The sequence below is a fragment of the Mangifera indica genome, chromosome 1, assembly GCF_011075055.1.
Source record: "Mangifera indica cultivar Alphonso chromosome 1, CATAS_Mindica_2.1, whole genome shotgun sequence".
Classification (NCBI taxonomy): domain Eukaryota; kingdom Viridiplantae; phylum Streptophyta; class Magnoliopsida; order Sapindales; family Anacardiaceae; genus Mangifera; species Mangifera indica.
This window is the reverse complement of record NC_058137.1, coordinates 22,507,476-22,524,323: the sequence shown is the minus strand read 5'-3', so window position 1 is coordinate 22,524,323 and position 16,848 is coordinate 22,507,476. Positions and strand designations below refer to the sequence as shown.

The 16,848-nt window shown below is 34.1% G+C and overlaps 2 protein-coding genes and 1 pseudogene across 3 annotated transcripts; all 3 read left to right on the top strand.

Annotated features, from left to right (window-relative positions):
• The first annotated feature begins 177 nt into the window (after window positions 1-177).
• LOC123193836 (DNA polymerase delta small subunit) lies at window positions 178-8,637 on the top strand. Of its 2 annotated transcripts, XM_044606913.1 has the most exons (15): window positions 178-337; window positions 432-561; window positions 1,522-1,628; window positions 1,715-1,841; window positions 2,324-2,431; window positions 5,760-5,875; window positions 5,980-6,063; window positions 6,168-6,236; window positions 6,325-6,396; window positions 6,469-6,560; window positions 6,635-6,762; window positions 6,966-7,067; window positions 7,173-7,240; window positions 7,691-7,756; window positions 8,198-8,637. In XM_044606913.1, exons 1-14 carry the CDS (start codon window positions 278-280, stop codon window positions 7,748-7,750), a joined length of 1,323 nt encoding a protein of 440 aa, XP_044462848.1. In that variant the 5' UTR covers window positions 178-277; the 3' UTR covers window positions 7,751-7,756; window positions 8,198-8,637. The 2 variants fall into 2 exon arrangements, with proteins under 2 accessions (XP_044462848.1, XP_044462841.1); XM_044606906.1 differs by lacking the exon at window positions 8,198-8,637 and having other exon boundaries at window positions 7,691-8,117.
• Window positions 8,638-9,255: 618 nt separating this feature from the next.
• On the top strand, window positions 9,256-10,164 carry LOC123193852. Its single transcript, XM_044606923.1, has 2 exons — window positions 9,256-9,799; window positions 9,928-10,164. Exons 1-2 carry the CDS (start codon window positions 9,458-9,460, stop codon window positions 10,015-10,017), a joined length of 432 nt encoding a protein of 143 aa, XP_044462858.1. The 5' UTR covers window positions 9,256-9,457; the 3' UTR covers window positions 10,018-10,164.
• Window positions 10,165-11,260: 1,096 nt separating this feature from the next.
• LOC123208955 lies at window positions 11,261-15,312 on the top strand (annotated as a pseudogene).
• The last annotated feature ends 1,536 nt before the right edge of the window (window positions 15,313-16,848 follow it).

Below are 16,848 nucleotides of genomic sequence, written 5' to 3'. Positions count from 1 at the left end.
TTGAGGAATAAGGAGTCATCCGAGACCAAACCCAATTTCAATAATATCAGATTTATGAAAAAGTAATGTTGTTATATGTTTAAATTTTTTTTATATAATTTTAATATATAAATAATATATTAATATGTTATTAAATATTATTTTATAAAAATAATTTTCGATATAACTTAAATTTAAATATGAAGATAAACTATTATAAACGCCACTGAGGAAGGAGCAAATAAGAACAAAGTCTCCACACTCTCTCTTCCTAACTTTCCCGCCACCCACATAAGCCATGGAAATCGATGGAGAAGAAACTCTCCTACGGAGAAAGCAATCTACTTATCTCTCTCTGGTGCTTTATCTCTTCTCCCTTTGCTCAATTATTTTTCTCTTTAACAGCTTCGATCTTTTTTATTTTGTAATTTTTTTTGGTTTTCTTTTTGCAGGATGAGACGTTTGAAATACGAAAAGAGACGTATAGAGGTCAGCAATACAGCCAAATTTACTTTGTTCGTTTGCACTGGATGAGAAATCTACTTTACTCTCTCGTTCCCAATTGGAAACCCAGTTTGCCAGGTACTAATTTTGGTAATTGCTCTGCTAACTATATGTTTTTCTTTTAGTTTGTTAAAAATAAAAATGCTTGTTTTTAGCTGTTCGTAAGATTTTGCATTTTCATTTTAGTGGGTTTAGGGCTTTTTAGTTTAAATTATGTATTTTTTTGCTGACTAATTTGGGTGGGTTTAAGGTTAAGTTGGTTACTTTTTGATTGTTGATTTAGTTTCTGTTAATGTTTGTTTTTAGCTTTTTATAAGATTTGGCGTCTGGGTTTTTGTGATTTTTTAATGTTCATTTTAGTTTAAAATATGTATATTTGTACTTCAACTCAGGTGGGTTTAAGTTTGCTTTATTTACTTTTTGGAAGATTTGGTATCTTGGTTTTGGCGGGTTTTTGTTTTTTCATAGTTTAAATCATGTTTACTTGTATCTATTTAAGGGGGGTTTAGGTTTAAGTTAGCTACTTGTTGTGTGTTGATTTAGTTGCTTTGTGTCTCTATTTTGTGTGGGGATGTATTTCAACTTGTTTTTCTAACCTCTGCTATTTAAAGGATAGGGTAATTTCAGTTGATTTTTAAGTAGTTAAGATTTAGGGTTTTTGGTTACTAAGGTTGTATGGGTTTATCGTATATGTATTGTGTGATTAATATGGATAATTTAGACTTTCAGGTGTTGCATTTGAGTTTAATGAGATCAGCTGAATATATATATGAATGCGACATGCCGTAGAGCTTTATCTTTGAAATGGATGGCTTATGACTTGTGGCTTTCATTGGTACTAATTAATCCTATTCGTTAGTCGACAACTGTGCTTTTGAAGTTGGGATTGTTTTATCAACTATGGTGCCTTTTGAAAGCAATGGCATTCAGAGTGTTTGATTTGAATAAATTCATAAATTTTGGTTATGATGCTAATCTGATGAGTTTTGTTTTGAGAATTGAAAGGATAGTCATTTACCAAGTTTGCTTGTATTTTAGTTTGTACAGTATTGGGATTGGAAGAAGGCAAGGAATGCATCATTGTTGGGACCCTTTACAAGCACATGAAACTCAAACCTTTGATTCTTGATGAGTACTCGAAGGAGGTATCATGATCGATAACAAATGTGTTTCATTTTTATTGTATTTCATGTTTCCAAATTTTGTGAGAGTTTTATTTTGAATTTTACAGAGATCTGCAACTCCACTTGTTAGGCCCCATAATTTTATGCATCCCGATGATCATCTGGTTTTGGAAGATGAGAGTGGGAGGGTTAAACTCAGTGGGACTATGCTTTTGCCTTCAGTATATGTAACAGGTCTGTGTAATGAGCAGTTTTTCTTGATGAAGAATGAAATTATTGTGATGATGAGCTGTAGTTTGTCTTAAGATATAGGAAATACCACACCTCTTGGTATGATGATGAATTAGATGATCCTACCTAGGCAACTCATTGCACATGGGGCTGGTTCAGTTGTTTTTAGCATTGGAAGCACTCTTCTGAGTCTAAAATTTGAATAAGTTATTGTCAAGTGTTTCTATCTAGAAGAAGGGTAATTATGCCCTATGCTATTATCATCTATGTACATGACTGTACGGAATTGGCACATGCTATCCAACCTAGCAGTAGGTGCTTGTGTGGATGAAGTATACAGGTTGGAAATGTGTGGGCAACTTTTGTTACATTCAGTTATTAATTTTTGTTTTTTCTCTATAAATATAATTTGTTTAACTAAATGGTATCTAAATGTTATCTCTATGAACGATGTTGATGTTGCGTTCACATGATAAATTTGGTAGGTGGTGTTGTTGCGTTACATGGAAAGGAAACTGGTGCTGGTGATTTCTTGGTCCTAGATATCTTAGAAGCTGGCTTAGCACCCCAGATAGAGTTACCACTTAAATCAAGTATGTTTGCAACAGCCTTTCTTTTTCTTCCTGATGTTGGGCAATTCTTTGTTGGTTCGAACATTTTTTTTTTTAAATGCTTTCTAATCTAGGGATTCATCATATTTATTAGTTATATATCAAACCTCCTAACCAATAAGAAATGACCCAACTTCTTCCATTATGAAGGTCCATCAGGAAATTTGGTGTTCTATATAATGCCCTGCCCCAGACAATTATATATTGAACTTGCTACCCTATAAGAAATGACCCAACTTTTTTGAATGCGTTGTGTAAGAGGCTTTCTTAACTTAAACCACACAATACACTTTATATTTAAAACATTTTTTGGGTTTCAAAATCATGTTTTGATACCAATAGCCGTAACACCTCTTTCCACACCATTAACCTCCAAGGAGAATATACATCCGGAGAAAGATGTTACCATTTAGACTTAACATACAGAATGCATGAATGTCAACTTAGCAATTTTTGGAATAAAATAAAACTTTAAACTTCATAACATTACAACCATCACCAAACCAATAAACACAACTGTTAAATAATGCATGCAAAAAATGTTTATCAAAGTCAAACTTATAAAATGGTACAAGTATTGTGCGGAAATAAAATATCAATAATACTCATAAGCATAACATCACATGACAATCTGATAGATACCTGAGAAACTATACTGCTGTTTAAGACTCTGAACTACAGACACACTTGCAAACCTACACGAAGGTGCTTGCGTTCCCTTCGGAGCAATTGAAATCTGGCAATATAAAGTTAATACTCACTCAATAGAACAGTAAATGGTTCATGAGAATTAATCCAAACTTGCTCAATCATTCATTCAACTAAAAGCAAATAATATCAAAGTCTTGACATTCAAATTCACAACTCTCGACTAAAAAAACAACATTCCGAATAACAACAACCAAGAAGATTTTCCCATTTTCCCTAGGCAATTCTAGAGGTCTAGTGCTCTCCCAAATTCGTCCTACCTTCCTTCTTTTCTCTCTACTCCCCTATCTCTACCTGCCTCCTCCTCTTTATTGTTATCCCTCGCTTTCTCCTTTTTTGCTGGTGGTCCTAGTACCTGCATACATGCCCTCTGCTCCACTACTGCACAACCACCTGTCTCCACATGAATTGATTTGTTGTTGAGTCTACTCCCGCCATGTGTCCCACCTTCCAGTGCTTTCTTTTCCCGTTTGATGTATACTCGGGACCTAACACAATCCTTTCATGCTCCTCCTCAGTTAACTCGCATCTCTGCAGCCATCGCTCATCTATACCCTCCAAAATAAAAAAGGAAAAGAGTGGGCGCTAAACACTTAGCATGTAGGCGACCAACAAATGCCTTCATTTTTCTTTTCTTTCTTTACCTTTCCTTTCTTTACCTTTCCTTTTTGTTATTGCTTTACGTCTCATATTTTTTAAACACATCATCTGGGATAGAATTTGCTAACCTTAACCACAATGACATGAGATACAATACATGTTGTAAATTATCTATAAACTTGTGAAAACATTTTGTAAAACTTATTGAAATTATAATTGTCTATGTCGATTAGACTAGGTAGATGTAGGATCCCAACACTGTTGTCACGTGAGTAAATTTTTATATTGTTGGAGTCCCCATTTCCACGCATACAAACACTTCACTGCAAGTGTGCTCTATTGCAGATGTGCGCATGAAGAATCTCACAGGTGTCCCTTTATTACAATCTTAATGAAAACACATTGAAAACTCATGAGAAAAACATGCTTTTATGTAGCATCATAAATCATTAATAACTCGTGGATCTAGTTCCTCATGCATAGAGTTATAGGACCAAGTCCCTTATAAAACTCAATGCTCTCATACTCACTTATGCACACAACTTGCTCTCTCATGCTAAACTCTATGTATGCTTTCATGCAATTCATGTTATGCTCAAGCTAATATTAATCAAGCTCATGGCTTGTACCTTGCCTTTACATTATACATTTATGTCTCGAGCCCTTACAGCACATAGAGCTCATGCACTATTTAATAATGGACAAACAGTCCCTTGATGTTCCTTTATACTTCAGAACGAGTGTTTTGAACTTGCAATGACTAATTCATTATTCTTAACTGGAATAGGTGTTTCTTTGGTTGGATGACTAACTAAAACAAGCATTTTGGTTATTGGAACAAATGTTCCTTTTTCTTGGATCTAATTTTTATAAGTTAATATGAAACAACCATTTTGGTCTTTGGAATGGGCATTCCAACGTGATCTAATTTATGTATATGAAGTGATTGTTTTTATCCTTAGAATGGTTGTTTCCTTGTGATGGCCCCACAAATGTACTGTTTGAATAGGCCTCTACATGACTCTAAACGTAATAATCAACATTCCAAGATATCTAAAGGTTAATTAACCACCCCTACAGTGATTTCCACAATACTGGAGTTTAGGTCAACGACAATCTCTCTAATACAATGCATAAAAATAAACACACACTAAAATCCATTATCATTCAAAACCAGTCCAATCCCAGATCAGAATCAACTCAATTTTCATACTCAAAATGATACTAAGAAACCATAAATATTGCCTCTAAAATCATCAAAATAAATCCATAATCATCATTATACAGTAAGTGAAATCAAATACGTAGGGGGTATCCTATGTACCTCTTAATCTAGTGAAGAACACACTTGATTTTTGAACAATCTTTAGATCAACAATCTGATGTGATTGAGGCAGAATTATGAGATCTAAGGTTTGGGATTTCTTTTAGTCTAATGGGAAAATAATAGAATTCGAGATAAGAATGTCTTTATATGAAATTTCAACCTGGAAATTGTATGGTAACGGTCGGAACAGGCGTTCCATCCTTCAAAATGGGTGTTCCACTCTTAAAAACTTAAAGGTCGTTCTATCCAACTCTATATGGAACAGGTGTTCCATTATTTGGAATGGCCGTTCAACCTCTATTTCAAATTAAACCCAACTCAACACATATCACATACATATAAGAAACTTATTTTAAATCAATAAATAATTTTGAAAGACCATATTAACCATAGTATGTACCTGTGGGTATTACATTTTAAGTTTTTCATTGCTCAATTTTTGTATAGTCATTAACAATTTTCTTGCTTATTGGTTATCATTTTCATATTATAAATATCACTAAAAAAATGTATAGATATAGATTTAAGTTTTGGCTTGAGTCATATCCTGTTTTTATTATTATTATTATTTTTTTTTTTTTATGTATTCTATTGAAATTCCTTGAGTTAAATCTTTAGACCTGTTTCATCAGTATTTATCTGTTGTTACAAAGTGGTTGATGTTGACATGCACAGGAGAAGACAAGTATGTTGTTCTTGTGTCAGGGTTGAGTATTGGCAGCGAGACATCTAACCCTCTTCAGTTTCAGCTTCTTGTTGATCATATAACAGGACATCTGGGAGATGAAAAGGTTATTTTTTCCATTCTATTTGATCAATCTCTTGTGTTGCTCAATTTTGTGAAATCTGGTCTTTCTTGCATAGTTCAGTACTTCTTTTTTTCTCAATTGGGCAGGAACAAGATATTGCAGCACAGATAGTTCAAGTAGTAATTGCTGGAAACTCCGTTGAAATACCACGTGGACTTCTTAATGGACAGGTTCCTAATTTCTACATCCTTTTTCAAAGTTTCCACATGTTAGATGTATCATCTTGCCTGTCTATGTACCTTCACATGACAAACCGTGATGGTCAATTTTTCAGAATTTGACTTCAAAAGATCAATCAAGCCATTCTGATCCAATCCAAGAGTTAGATATCCTGTTAACTCAGGTTGTAATTATTAGTTTGATGAATAACTTTGGCTTAGCTTCTAATGGTCATCTCATCATGGTTGATTTACTTATTTATGTATTTTTAGATTGCTACAGGTGTCCCTTTGGATATCATGCCCGGAGTTAATGATCCAGCAAACTTTTCTTTACCTCAGCAGGTCTACTAGTCCTATTCAAAGTGTTTGTTCATCATAATTTTTTAATTTGTTCTAAAAACTTTTTTCGTGCAGGCTTTGAACAGAATCCTTTTCCCTGGGTCTGCAGCTTATAACACGTTTAGGTCATGTACTAATCCTCATTGCTTTGAGATTGACAATATCAGGTGAGATATTGTTATATTGATATATGCCATTGCTTCTTGCCATTAGCTCTATACTTACAATGCCTTCTTCCCAGATTTCTTGGAACATCAGGTCAGAACATAGATGACCTTCAGAAATACTCAGAGGCAAAGGATCAGCTTGAATTTATGGAAAGGACATTGAGGTGGAGGCATCTGGCACCAACAGCACCTAATACTCTTGGTAAAAGTTAAATATTCTTTCATGAGTTCTTTTGTTTGCTTGTCTGTTTCAGACATTTCCTTTATAAGATTTCCTATGCTGAAAAGATGACAATCTCATATAAGGAGATATATTTTTACTAAATAAAAAAATCATTGGATGAAATATGATTTTATTTTTGATGAGCTTGTAATTGATTTTCAACCATTATCATTATATTTCAGGATGTTACCCTTTTAGTGATAGGGATCCGTTTCTAATTGAGAGCTGTCCCCATGTCTACTTTGTTGGTAATCTGGATAAATATGATACACGCTTGCTCAAGGGTATTTTCTCATACACTTGTTAAGAAGTGACTGAAATACTTGCCAATAAAAAATTATTATTTTTTAATTTTCTAGTAAGTTGATCCAGTGGTAACTTGTGTGTAGGATCAGAAGGGCAATTGGTAAGACTCATATCTGTGCCTAAATTCAGCGAAACTGGAATAGCTGTGGTGGTAAGCTTTTGTATCATCTCAAGTGCTGAATTGTCTGTGTCTGCATGTGGATATGCATATTTCAAATCATATGTGCCTGAGATTTTATGCATTACCTGTTGAGTCTCCTTATGGAAGAACTTCATAGCTTTAGGAAGGTTATATGCAGAATTAATATGTTGAATCTGAATGAGTAATAAAATTATAAAACTGATCCTGAATATTCAGGTTCAAGATTTCCTTTTTCTGCATTTGGTTCTGCATACAATGTACCATTCTGCGTTTTTAACAAGTAATTGATTTGGTTTTACATTTTTTGACTTGGGAAAAGAGTTGATTTTTTGTAGTTTTCTATTAGTCTTTGGAAATGTACCATTCGGTCATTTACTGTTCTCATATATGAATTGGATTTTTTTTCTTTCTGAAGATTCACCTTCCATACAATAAATTTCTTATACTCTCATTTTGCAGGTTAATCTGAGAAATCTTGAATGTCACACTCTGAGTTTTGAGACTCAATTCAGTTCATAGTTCATGGTATGCAATTTAACTTTCTATTAATGTTGTGGACGGCAAAAGTCACATTTGTAATCTTCTGTTTAGAGTCATAGTTTGAAGCGTTAGTTCACTAAGCAAGTTCAGAAGACTTCTGGATTGTTAAAAACAAACGTCAAGACATTGTAAGTTTAAACAGAACTTATCAGATTTGGTTTAAAATACCTGGGAAGAAGAAGTTGGATTAGGTTGACAACATCAAAATGCTGTTAAGTTCTTTCCAAATCAGCAAGGATTGTAGTAAATGATCAGGACTACAGAATGCTGAAACCATAACTCTACCAACTTTCTTGTTTAGCTGTGTTTATGTTTTAAATGCCATCTTGAGTTTCACCGGTGGTCATATTTGATCTAGACTGTTCTTAATTGAACCATAGGTTGGTGTTCAAGTTCTTTGATGATTTCTATCTCCCAACTCTGCAGGAAAAGAATGAAGAAGTAACCAACTTGCCTTTTTGGGTAGCATAAACTTTAAATCCTTAAGTACGGGGTCACATCCTTGTACCAACTTATACCGGTATTGACTGTAACATTACATCTCACATCTGCTTTTGAGTCATTGTCTCAGACGAGGTTGGACCATTTGGACAGTGGTGGACCCAAAAAAAAAAAAAAAAAAAGCTAAGATTTTATTTATATGTTGTTTCTTATTTTTAAATTCTACACTTTGACCCCTCTTTCTAGACCTCCAAAAAGGCAATTTCCTAGTTTTGCCATTGCATGATGGATGAGATGAGGGTAGCATTGCCTTATCTCAGTACCTATTGCAGGCTCAGCACAAACTGAAAACTTTCGCATGTTTTAAGTTTGCAATTCTTCATCAATCAGATGCCACTGAATGGAAGACTATTATCTTATCTTAAGCTTGAAGAGAAAAAATTATATTGAAATTAAACCCCAATTGACTTTTTTTGGGTAAGTAAAATTTGATTAATTATTAGTTCATACTTGGTTCAACATTGACTACAAATTAATGTAGTGTCATCCGAGAATGATAGACTCGATTCTTTTTTATGTAATAGTTTCACACGATAGCCTGTCATATTAGATCAAATCTAATGCGGTTTCTCGTTAATTGACAAATCTTATAAGTTCGAGTGAATTATAAGAATGAGTAGGTTTGTGACACAATCTGGACTCCTCTAGACTATGTTTTTTGGACCCTTTTTCCGAATCAATTTGTTAAATTATTTTTTTAATTTTTAATTAATTTATATTTTTTAATTAACCGTGTCATATTGTGTTGACTTACATGTGCAATCCGCATAACCTGCAATAGTCTGGCTTCTTGATAGGACAGGACAACAAACCATTGGAAATGAGTTTACGTGTCACGTTTTTATTGGATGCTAACGCATAATTCCTTGAATCAAGCTTTAAAAAAAATCTAATAAACTAAATCCAAAATTTTGGCCAACACTGTTGTCGGGGAGCCTCTCATTCACCGAATTATTCTTCTTCTTTGTTTTGGGCAAACTCACATGCCAACTTCTATATTCTTACATTCTTAACCCTGCTCAAGCCCTGTTTCCTTTAACGGCTATATTTCTCAGTCCATAATTTAAATTAATAATTCACCACCGTCCCTCGCCAACGGTCCATTCTTCACTACCCAACAAATTAAACCCTTACATAAATTCTTCTTCCAAATTTCTCTTCTCCCTCATTCAATCTCTCTCCAAAATGGATTCTTCTTCCCCTCCTGCTGCTGCCAATAAAGTTCAACATGTGACCAAAAAGTCCTCAGATGAGTTACTGAGGAAGTTCGCTGAAGTAGAGGATGAAGGGAAGGCGAAGAAGGAGCTCGTGAGGTTGTCTAAAAGGCGAAAGCGAGGCGCAAGAAGAAGAGAAAGTGAGTTCTGTGAAAGCTTCAATGGTAACGGAAGTTTAGTGGAAAGGAAATGGCTTCTTCCTCCGGCTGCTACGAGAAGGTCTTCATTGCTTCGGCAGCTCGGGATCGGGAGGTCGCCAGTGCTCAGAGGTAGAGATTTCAAGAACAAGTCGCTTCTGGGAACCATTGAGAAGGTTAGCCATGCGGTTGTTTTTGTCTTTTTAATAGCTTTCCATTGGATTGCAAATATCGCCTAATTATTAGAATTAACTAAATTAAATTAAATTATTGGTGTAATTGAATTATAATTTTGTGACTGCAGACGTGGCAAAGAACTGTTGAAGGAGCTGTGAAGGTTTTCATGGAAAAGCATTATAATCGGCATAGGCGTTTGCTGAACGATGTCGTTTAGTTGAGGTGTTTGCATATGTTATGGATATCAAAAGGATTATTTTTTTATTTTTCGGTATATTTAATTTACATGAAATTAATTTTGATTAACATTATTGTTTGTAATTCTTAAGAAATAAATCAAAGTCTTAATCCTTCGTATTAGAAAGTTAAAATCATGGTTTATATATATTATCCTATGGTTTCTTATTATAAGTTTAATTGTTGATATTATAGTAGGTTATATAACACTAAAACAAAACCTATTTTCAAACCAAAATAATCTATACACATTATCCAGACGTTCGGAAAAAATATATATACATAGCAAAGATAAAAGTATCACTTTTGAGAAGTGAAATTTGTCAAAAACATATATATCAAATCAAATTTTTGTTATAAATTAGAACCGTCTGATAAGAAATGATTTTATGCGGGGGTTAAACTTTTATTTTTTATTGTAATTACATGACATATATAATAAGAACAATGTTGTTATGTATATATATTTTTGATTTGAATATATAAGATTTCCTATCCGACTCAACAGTAATATTGAGAAAGAAAAGAAATTACGGGGTAGAAAGATAATCAATTGATATAATGTTTTTAATCAATCAGAGATACACATCTTACTATTATATGTTGAAGGATTACCTGAAGGAAAGAAACATATAAGTTGGTACAATAAACATATTAATTAGAAGGATAATGTAGGAAGATTAATAGGCTAAAAGAAGGTCTTTTGATTCAAGGTTGGGTCTTTCATTGATTTATCAATTTAACATTAATAGGGCTCCTCCTTCCCACCCTAAAAAAGAACAAAAATTCCTCTATTTGTTATTAGTTTTATCTCAAATGAGCTTTTATCAATGATTGGAAAGACAAGTCCAATGTTCAAAAGGGGAGTAAGAGGTCTTGAAGAGCCTCACCTGGATAGTAAAAATAATCGACCTTCCATGGGACCTCAAGAAGAAAGGATAAAGAGAAGTAACAGGTTATGAGATGGTTGAATTTTATACTATACTCAGATAGGGCTAATCATCAACTTTGGTAGAGTGAACAAAAAGTTTTGAATTACAATTATATTATTATATGATTAAATATTAATTTATTATTAATTTAAAATTATTTATATTGATAAAACTTATAAAATATGAAGGGTATTAATTAATATTATCTAATAATAAATTAATAAATCTTGCATTTTGGGGGATGTGATATGATTTCACTAATGGTTTAGCAATCCTAAATCGAAAATGAAATTATTTCTCCACATCCTAAAACCCCTTTTGGTTGAGATTTATATTTTCAAATGCCATAGTTAAAATCTCCCCGATTCTCACCAAAAGTTTCATTTTTACACCTTGATCTGTTAATCTTTCACCTTTCGTTTTCTTCATCATTACTTTGACCTTTCACTTGTTTCGTTTGTCTCCTCAACTGTCGTTTTTTCACTTTCTTTCAGTCTCTTTGTGTTTCTCCACTTTGATCCATCACTCACCATCATGAAAATCTCTAATTTTTAGTTTACCAACATTTGCTTAAATTTTCAATCTTTTCGCTACCCTTTTGTTAAATTTTCAAGCTTTTTCTCTACACTCTTGGCTAATTTGTCAATCTTTTTTCAGCCCTTTTGTTTGAATTTCAATCTTTAACAAGAAAGTATTGATATAATTTGAAATGAGGGATGTTGTCGTGGCTGCCAAGGATAGCTCTGGCTTGTTGGAGACCGGTCCGGAGATGTGCCCGTATGAACAAGGATGATCTTAATCATAATGAGTTTGATTTCTCTGATTCTGTTATTCGAGATAATCTTCTTTGGTTCAAGGACTTGGAGAAACCCTCTTATGGCGACTTGTCTTTTGCTGTGGCTCAAGCCAATGAAGTTAATGAGGATCATAGCCAGGTTGAGATTGGAAGAGATACCACCTTTGTTGGAGTATATGATGGCCATGGTGGACCTGAGGCCTCTAGGTTCATTTGTGACCATTTATTTCTTCATTTGATGAGTTAGTGATTCTCTTTCCTTTAACTTTGCTTTTCCATTTCGGTTGTTTGTCAATTGAAAAAAAAAAATCTGGTGTTCATGGGTGAAATTTTAAGCTTTTTTGTATTGTGTTCACACACTGAAATACTATGTTTAGGGGAAAATTTTGATGGTATGTGAAGTGATGATGTTGTTGTCTGTTTGTTTTGTCTTGAATCTTCTTGGTTAGTGTATGCTAGACAAATAGTGCGATGTCATTTAGATTTGGCTTTGGTTTGAATATCTTATTTAATGGAAATGGAACATCTTGTTTTTAGTGGATATCTCTTGTTGTTTGTTTATTGGGTGCAGATGGAATTTATGGTCAATATTCGAAGAGCTATAAGTCGATTTTGGAAATTGGGCATTTGATTTTGTCTCCAAGTTATAAAATTTCCTTTAAATGTTGTCTGTTTCACATATCCTATTCTGGGTTTCTTACCTTCATTGCATAGATGAATTCAATTGTTGAGTAAGATCCATCCAATTCTTATGATGTATTATATGTTCAGTGAACAAATTAATCGGAGAAAAAAGAAAAAAGTGGTTTTGTATCGCTGAATTAATTGCTAAATAATTAAAGTGATAAAACTCTATAAATGCATGAATACTTCGCATATCCACAATATTCTGTAGTGTGTGGTTTGTTCACCACCTAAATTTAAAATGATAAAGAAGGATTTTCATGTTAATTTAGATAGGTTGGATTAAGTTCTTACTTGTTATTAAGTACTATGCATCATTGGATACGTCTGTGGACATCACCATCCTTTGCCTTCTTTGTTATCTTATAAGCAATTAGCTGCATCTTGTGATTATTCAACATGGCTTGCTCGAGGTAATGGTGCCATTTCTGAGGATATTCTTAGAAGTGCTTTTTCTGCAACCGAGGATGGGTTTCTTACTCGTGCATAGGACATGTGGCGTAAAACCATTAATTGCAGCAATAGGGTCTGGTTGTCTAGTTGGAGTTATCTGGAGGGGGACATTATATGTTGCTAACGTGGGTGATTCTCAAGCTGTAATTGGTTTTTTAAATAGATCGAACAAGATAGTTGCCGAACAATCAACAAGGGATCATAATGCAAGTATGGAGGAGTCAAAAAAGAACTCAAGTCATTGCATCCTGATGACTCGCATATTGTAGTTATGAAGCATGGAGTATGGCGTATCAAAGGCATAATTCAGGTTTGCTTCTAATTTTTACTACTGTCACCTAGATTCTTCTCAATTTTTGAGTTCTATTGCTTTACACACACACACACACACACACACACACACACATATACATAGTGTACATATGGACCAGCCTTTAGGCATAATAGAAAATTATGAAACTCTTAGTTGCCTTTTTTTTGGCTTCTGTACTTAATATGGTTCAAGATAAAAATGGGAAAAATTAAAGGCTTTAATGCAAAATTTTTGTATTAATTATTATTGCGAGATTGGGTGAATCTTGGCTGATTAATATACCAATAAAGCCATTCAAGATCAGGGGTTTTTATATTTCTGCATCTCATTTTCTAGAAGTCATTCAAGCAAATAACATGAAATAGTAAGTTTAGCAAATATGCTTGCTACCCCTTTGCATCTTATTTTCATGATTTCATTCAAATATTGAACATGAAACAGCTTATGGTTTCAGGAAAGATGCCCCTTGGACTTTCGCATTTTAAAACTTTCATTATCAGATTGTGCTCATCATCCTCTCTCTTGTGTGTGCATATCTGTGTGAAATTGTGTCGTCAAATATAGGCTAATGCATTTTTTTTTATGAGAGACATTTCGCATAACTGAGGCTAGCCCTTATTAAGGCTTATTGGGGTCATACAGGCCATCGTTAATGATTTCATGGATATGGTTTTTTTGGCACAGTCATTTACCCTGAGCAGATCAAAGTGTCATTGCTAATATTACCCGGAACCTGTCATCTAGAGCTTTTGTATTATGATAATCATTAATCACTTTATACAGAAGGTTATTGCCTATCACGTTCCAAGGTAGCACTGAGGGTGTTGAATCTTGCTGAAATTATTAGCTATACATACTTGTTCCTGCAGCAGGGTCCATTGGCTTTTGCTGCCATATCTCTCTATAATAGTTTAGGGAGTGTCCAAGTAACCACTCCAGAACTTTTGTCATGAAAATTCTTGTTATCACCAAATTTGAAGCTCATATATTTCATGAAACTAACGAAGTTTGAGAACACTTACCTGACCATGGTCAGCAGTATGAGCAGTTGTGGACTTTCTAGCTGTTAAAATTAGTGGCAACATAGCATGAGCTCAACCCTTCTTTTTCATCTATGTCTATAAAATTACATCAAACTCAACCTTTAGTATTATATAGGTTTTGGTAATTGACTTTTATTTTATATATCAATTGCATGCATGCTACATCAGCAGATTTGTTGCTTTCAATGTCCTTGATTTGGTGGTCAGTTAGGTTTCCTTTCCTGAAGAATGTCAAGAATTTTGATTGTCTTCTCTGTTTTCTTTTCTGTATGCTTATGCCTTGATATTAGGTATCTAGATCTATTGGTGATGCATACTTGAAGCAACAGAGTTTTCTCTTGATCCCTCGTTTCCAAGGTTCCACCTACCAGAGCCAATCCGTTGGCCTGTGCTGATGGCAGAACCATCCGTTTGCACACGTGTTTTGCAGCCAAATGATAGGTTTCTCATTTTTGCATCTGACGGGCTGTGCGAGAACTTGACAAATCAGGAGGCAGTTGAGATCGTTCATAATAATCCACAAGATGTATGATCTTTCAATGCATCTTGTTCGCATTTCACTTTATAGTCAATCCGTTCATTTAATTTCTCTACATTTCTTTCCTAAAATGCTAGGGAGTTGCCAAAAGACTTGTTAAAACAGCCTTAAACATAGCAGCGAGGAAAAGGGAGATGAGGTATGAGGATCCAAGGAAGGTTGAAAAGGGAGTTAGACGTTTTTCCATGATGATATCACAGTGGTTGTCATCTTCATAGACCATGATTTACCGGATAAGATGATCTCCATACCGGAGCTGTCTATGCGAGGATTCATTGACACTGTTGGACCTTCAAACTTTAACATTCTCCAGGGGCTTGACGCAATCGCAAGGTCCTATATCTATTAAATGTTTTTGCATCATAAATTTACTTACATTGGGGATTATGTTGTAAAAATTGGTTCATTGATTAAGGATTATGTTATCTTTGGTTTTTATTGGGGTTAGCATTTAATGTCCTTGTACTCTATTTCGATTCTCATGAGAGTTTTTAGATAGTAATTGGATTTTGACAATCCCTATCTTATGACAACTTTTATGGGTATAAGTGACTACTACCTTGTAAGAGAATTATTAAATTGAACTCGTTCGAGACAAAACACCTTTCCTTAACATCATATAACAAGCACTCTTTGATAGGGATGAGTAGAAGTATACATTTTCTTGAATATGTTTATATTACCGATGATGTTTAATGAATCATATAATATGAATATTTTCTACCCATTGAACCTTGCAAAAAATGTTTAAAATTCATAGGATCGAGTTTTGCACATACGGCTACAGGAAAGAATCTCTCATAAAAACTCAAACACCTTGAAGGTTTTGGGAAAATATGTTATATGTATACAACTAAATCATCTCATGCTTAAATTGAATATATTTTCATATTTTATTTAACCATGCTCAAGTCCCCGTTGCTATACTCATTTGGCTTGAATTATGCTTTTACATCATTAAACTATCATTTCTTATTACTTATGGCTCAAATGCTCGTATCTCATGCATATATATCACATAGAAATTAGACATTGTTCTTAAATAGCTGCAAAGTCCTTGATATATCTTTAATCTTAGGAATGGGTATTCTATATTTGGAAAGATTATTCCCTTATGCTTGATTGGAATAGGTGTTTCTCCTATGAAACGATCAAATGAAACAGGGTGTTCTAGTCATTAGAAATATTAATCTATAATTTTTTAAAATTTTTCTAACTATAGTCTATTGAGATGTAACCCTTATGGTTTAGGAGTTGAATTTAACATTTCTTATTATATATACAATTCATTTTTTCCCATATCTGAATCAATATTTAACCATATAAAATCACAATTCTTATGTGATCTAATATTGTCTATAACAATTCAATCATTCATTATCCATAACCAACATTAATAAAATCTCAAAAACACATAGACAAAAGGTTTCCTGCTTGCCCTAACTTTGTAGAATAAACAAAAATTTCTCTAAGTGAAGCCTTGAATGGCAACACTTAGGCGTTTGGGACTGAATTTTGATAAGGCCAAACGACTATTCCCACCCAAAGTATGCTGCAATCTCAAGTTTCTACCCTTTAACAATGGAAACATCAAACACCCACCCATGATCGATTAAATTTAACAAAACTATAACGGTGGTAAATTTATTCTCATTTTCCTTCCTAAAAGTTTAAAAACTAACATTTTTTCCATAAACTAAGTTTGAAAAGATATCATTCCCCTCCTAGGGTTTATTTCTAAACCCTTTCACTTTCTCCGACGCCATCGCCAACCGTCTTCCCCTCCCGACGGTTTCTCTTCCACCGACGGCCCCCGTCAACTCCACCCCAACCCATCCAGCACAGAGAGATGTCGTCTGGGAAGACGATGAAGACGACTCGTCTTCCCAGAAGACGACTCGTCTTCCCAGAGGACGACGAGTCATCTCGCCTTCCCTAAAAGTTTAAAAACTAACATCTCGCCTTCCACAGCTTCTTCGACGTCGATCGAACATCCAAATGAGAGGAAAGAGATCGCCAGAAGGAGAAGATGCTTCGGGAGGGAGAGGCTGT

What these genes read in the sequence shown, in the direction of transcription:
- LOC123193836 (XM_044606913.1), top strand. Translation starts at nt 278, where the DNA reads ATGGAAATCGATGGAGAAGAAACTCTCCTACGGAGAAAGCAATCTACT. An exon ending in AGAGTTACCACTTAAATCAA is followed by an intron (nt 2,432 to 5,759) that starts GTATGTTTGCAA and finishes TGACATGCACAG; the next exon opens with GAGAAGACAAGTATGTTGTT. An exon ending in TAGATATCCTGTTAACTCAG is followed by an intron (nt 6,237 to 6,324) that starts GTTGTAATTATT and finishes ATGTATTTTTAG; the next exon opens with ATTGCTACAGGTGTCCCTTT.
- LOC123193852 (XM_044606923.1), top strand. Translation starts at nt 9,458, where the DNA reads ATGGATTCTTCTTCCCCTCCTGCTGCTGCCAATAAAGTTCAACATGTG. An exon ending in TTCTGGGAACCATTGAGAAG is followed by an intron (nt 9,800 to 9,927) that starts GTTAGCCATGCG and finishes TTGTGACTGCAG; the next exon opens with ACGTGGCAAAGAACTGTTGA.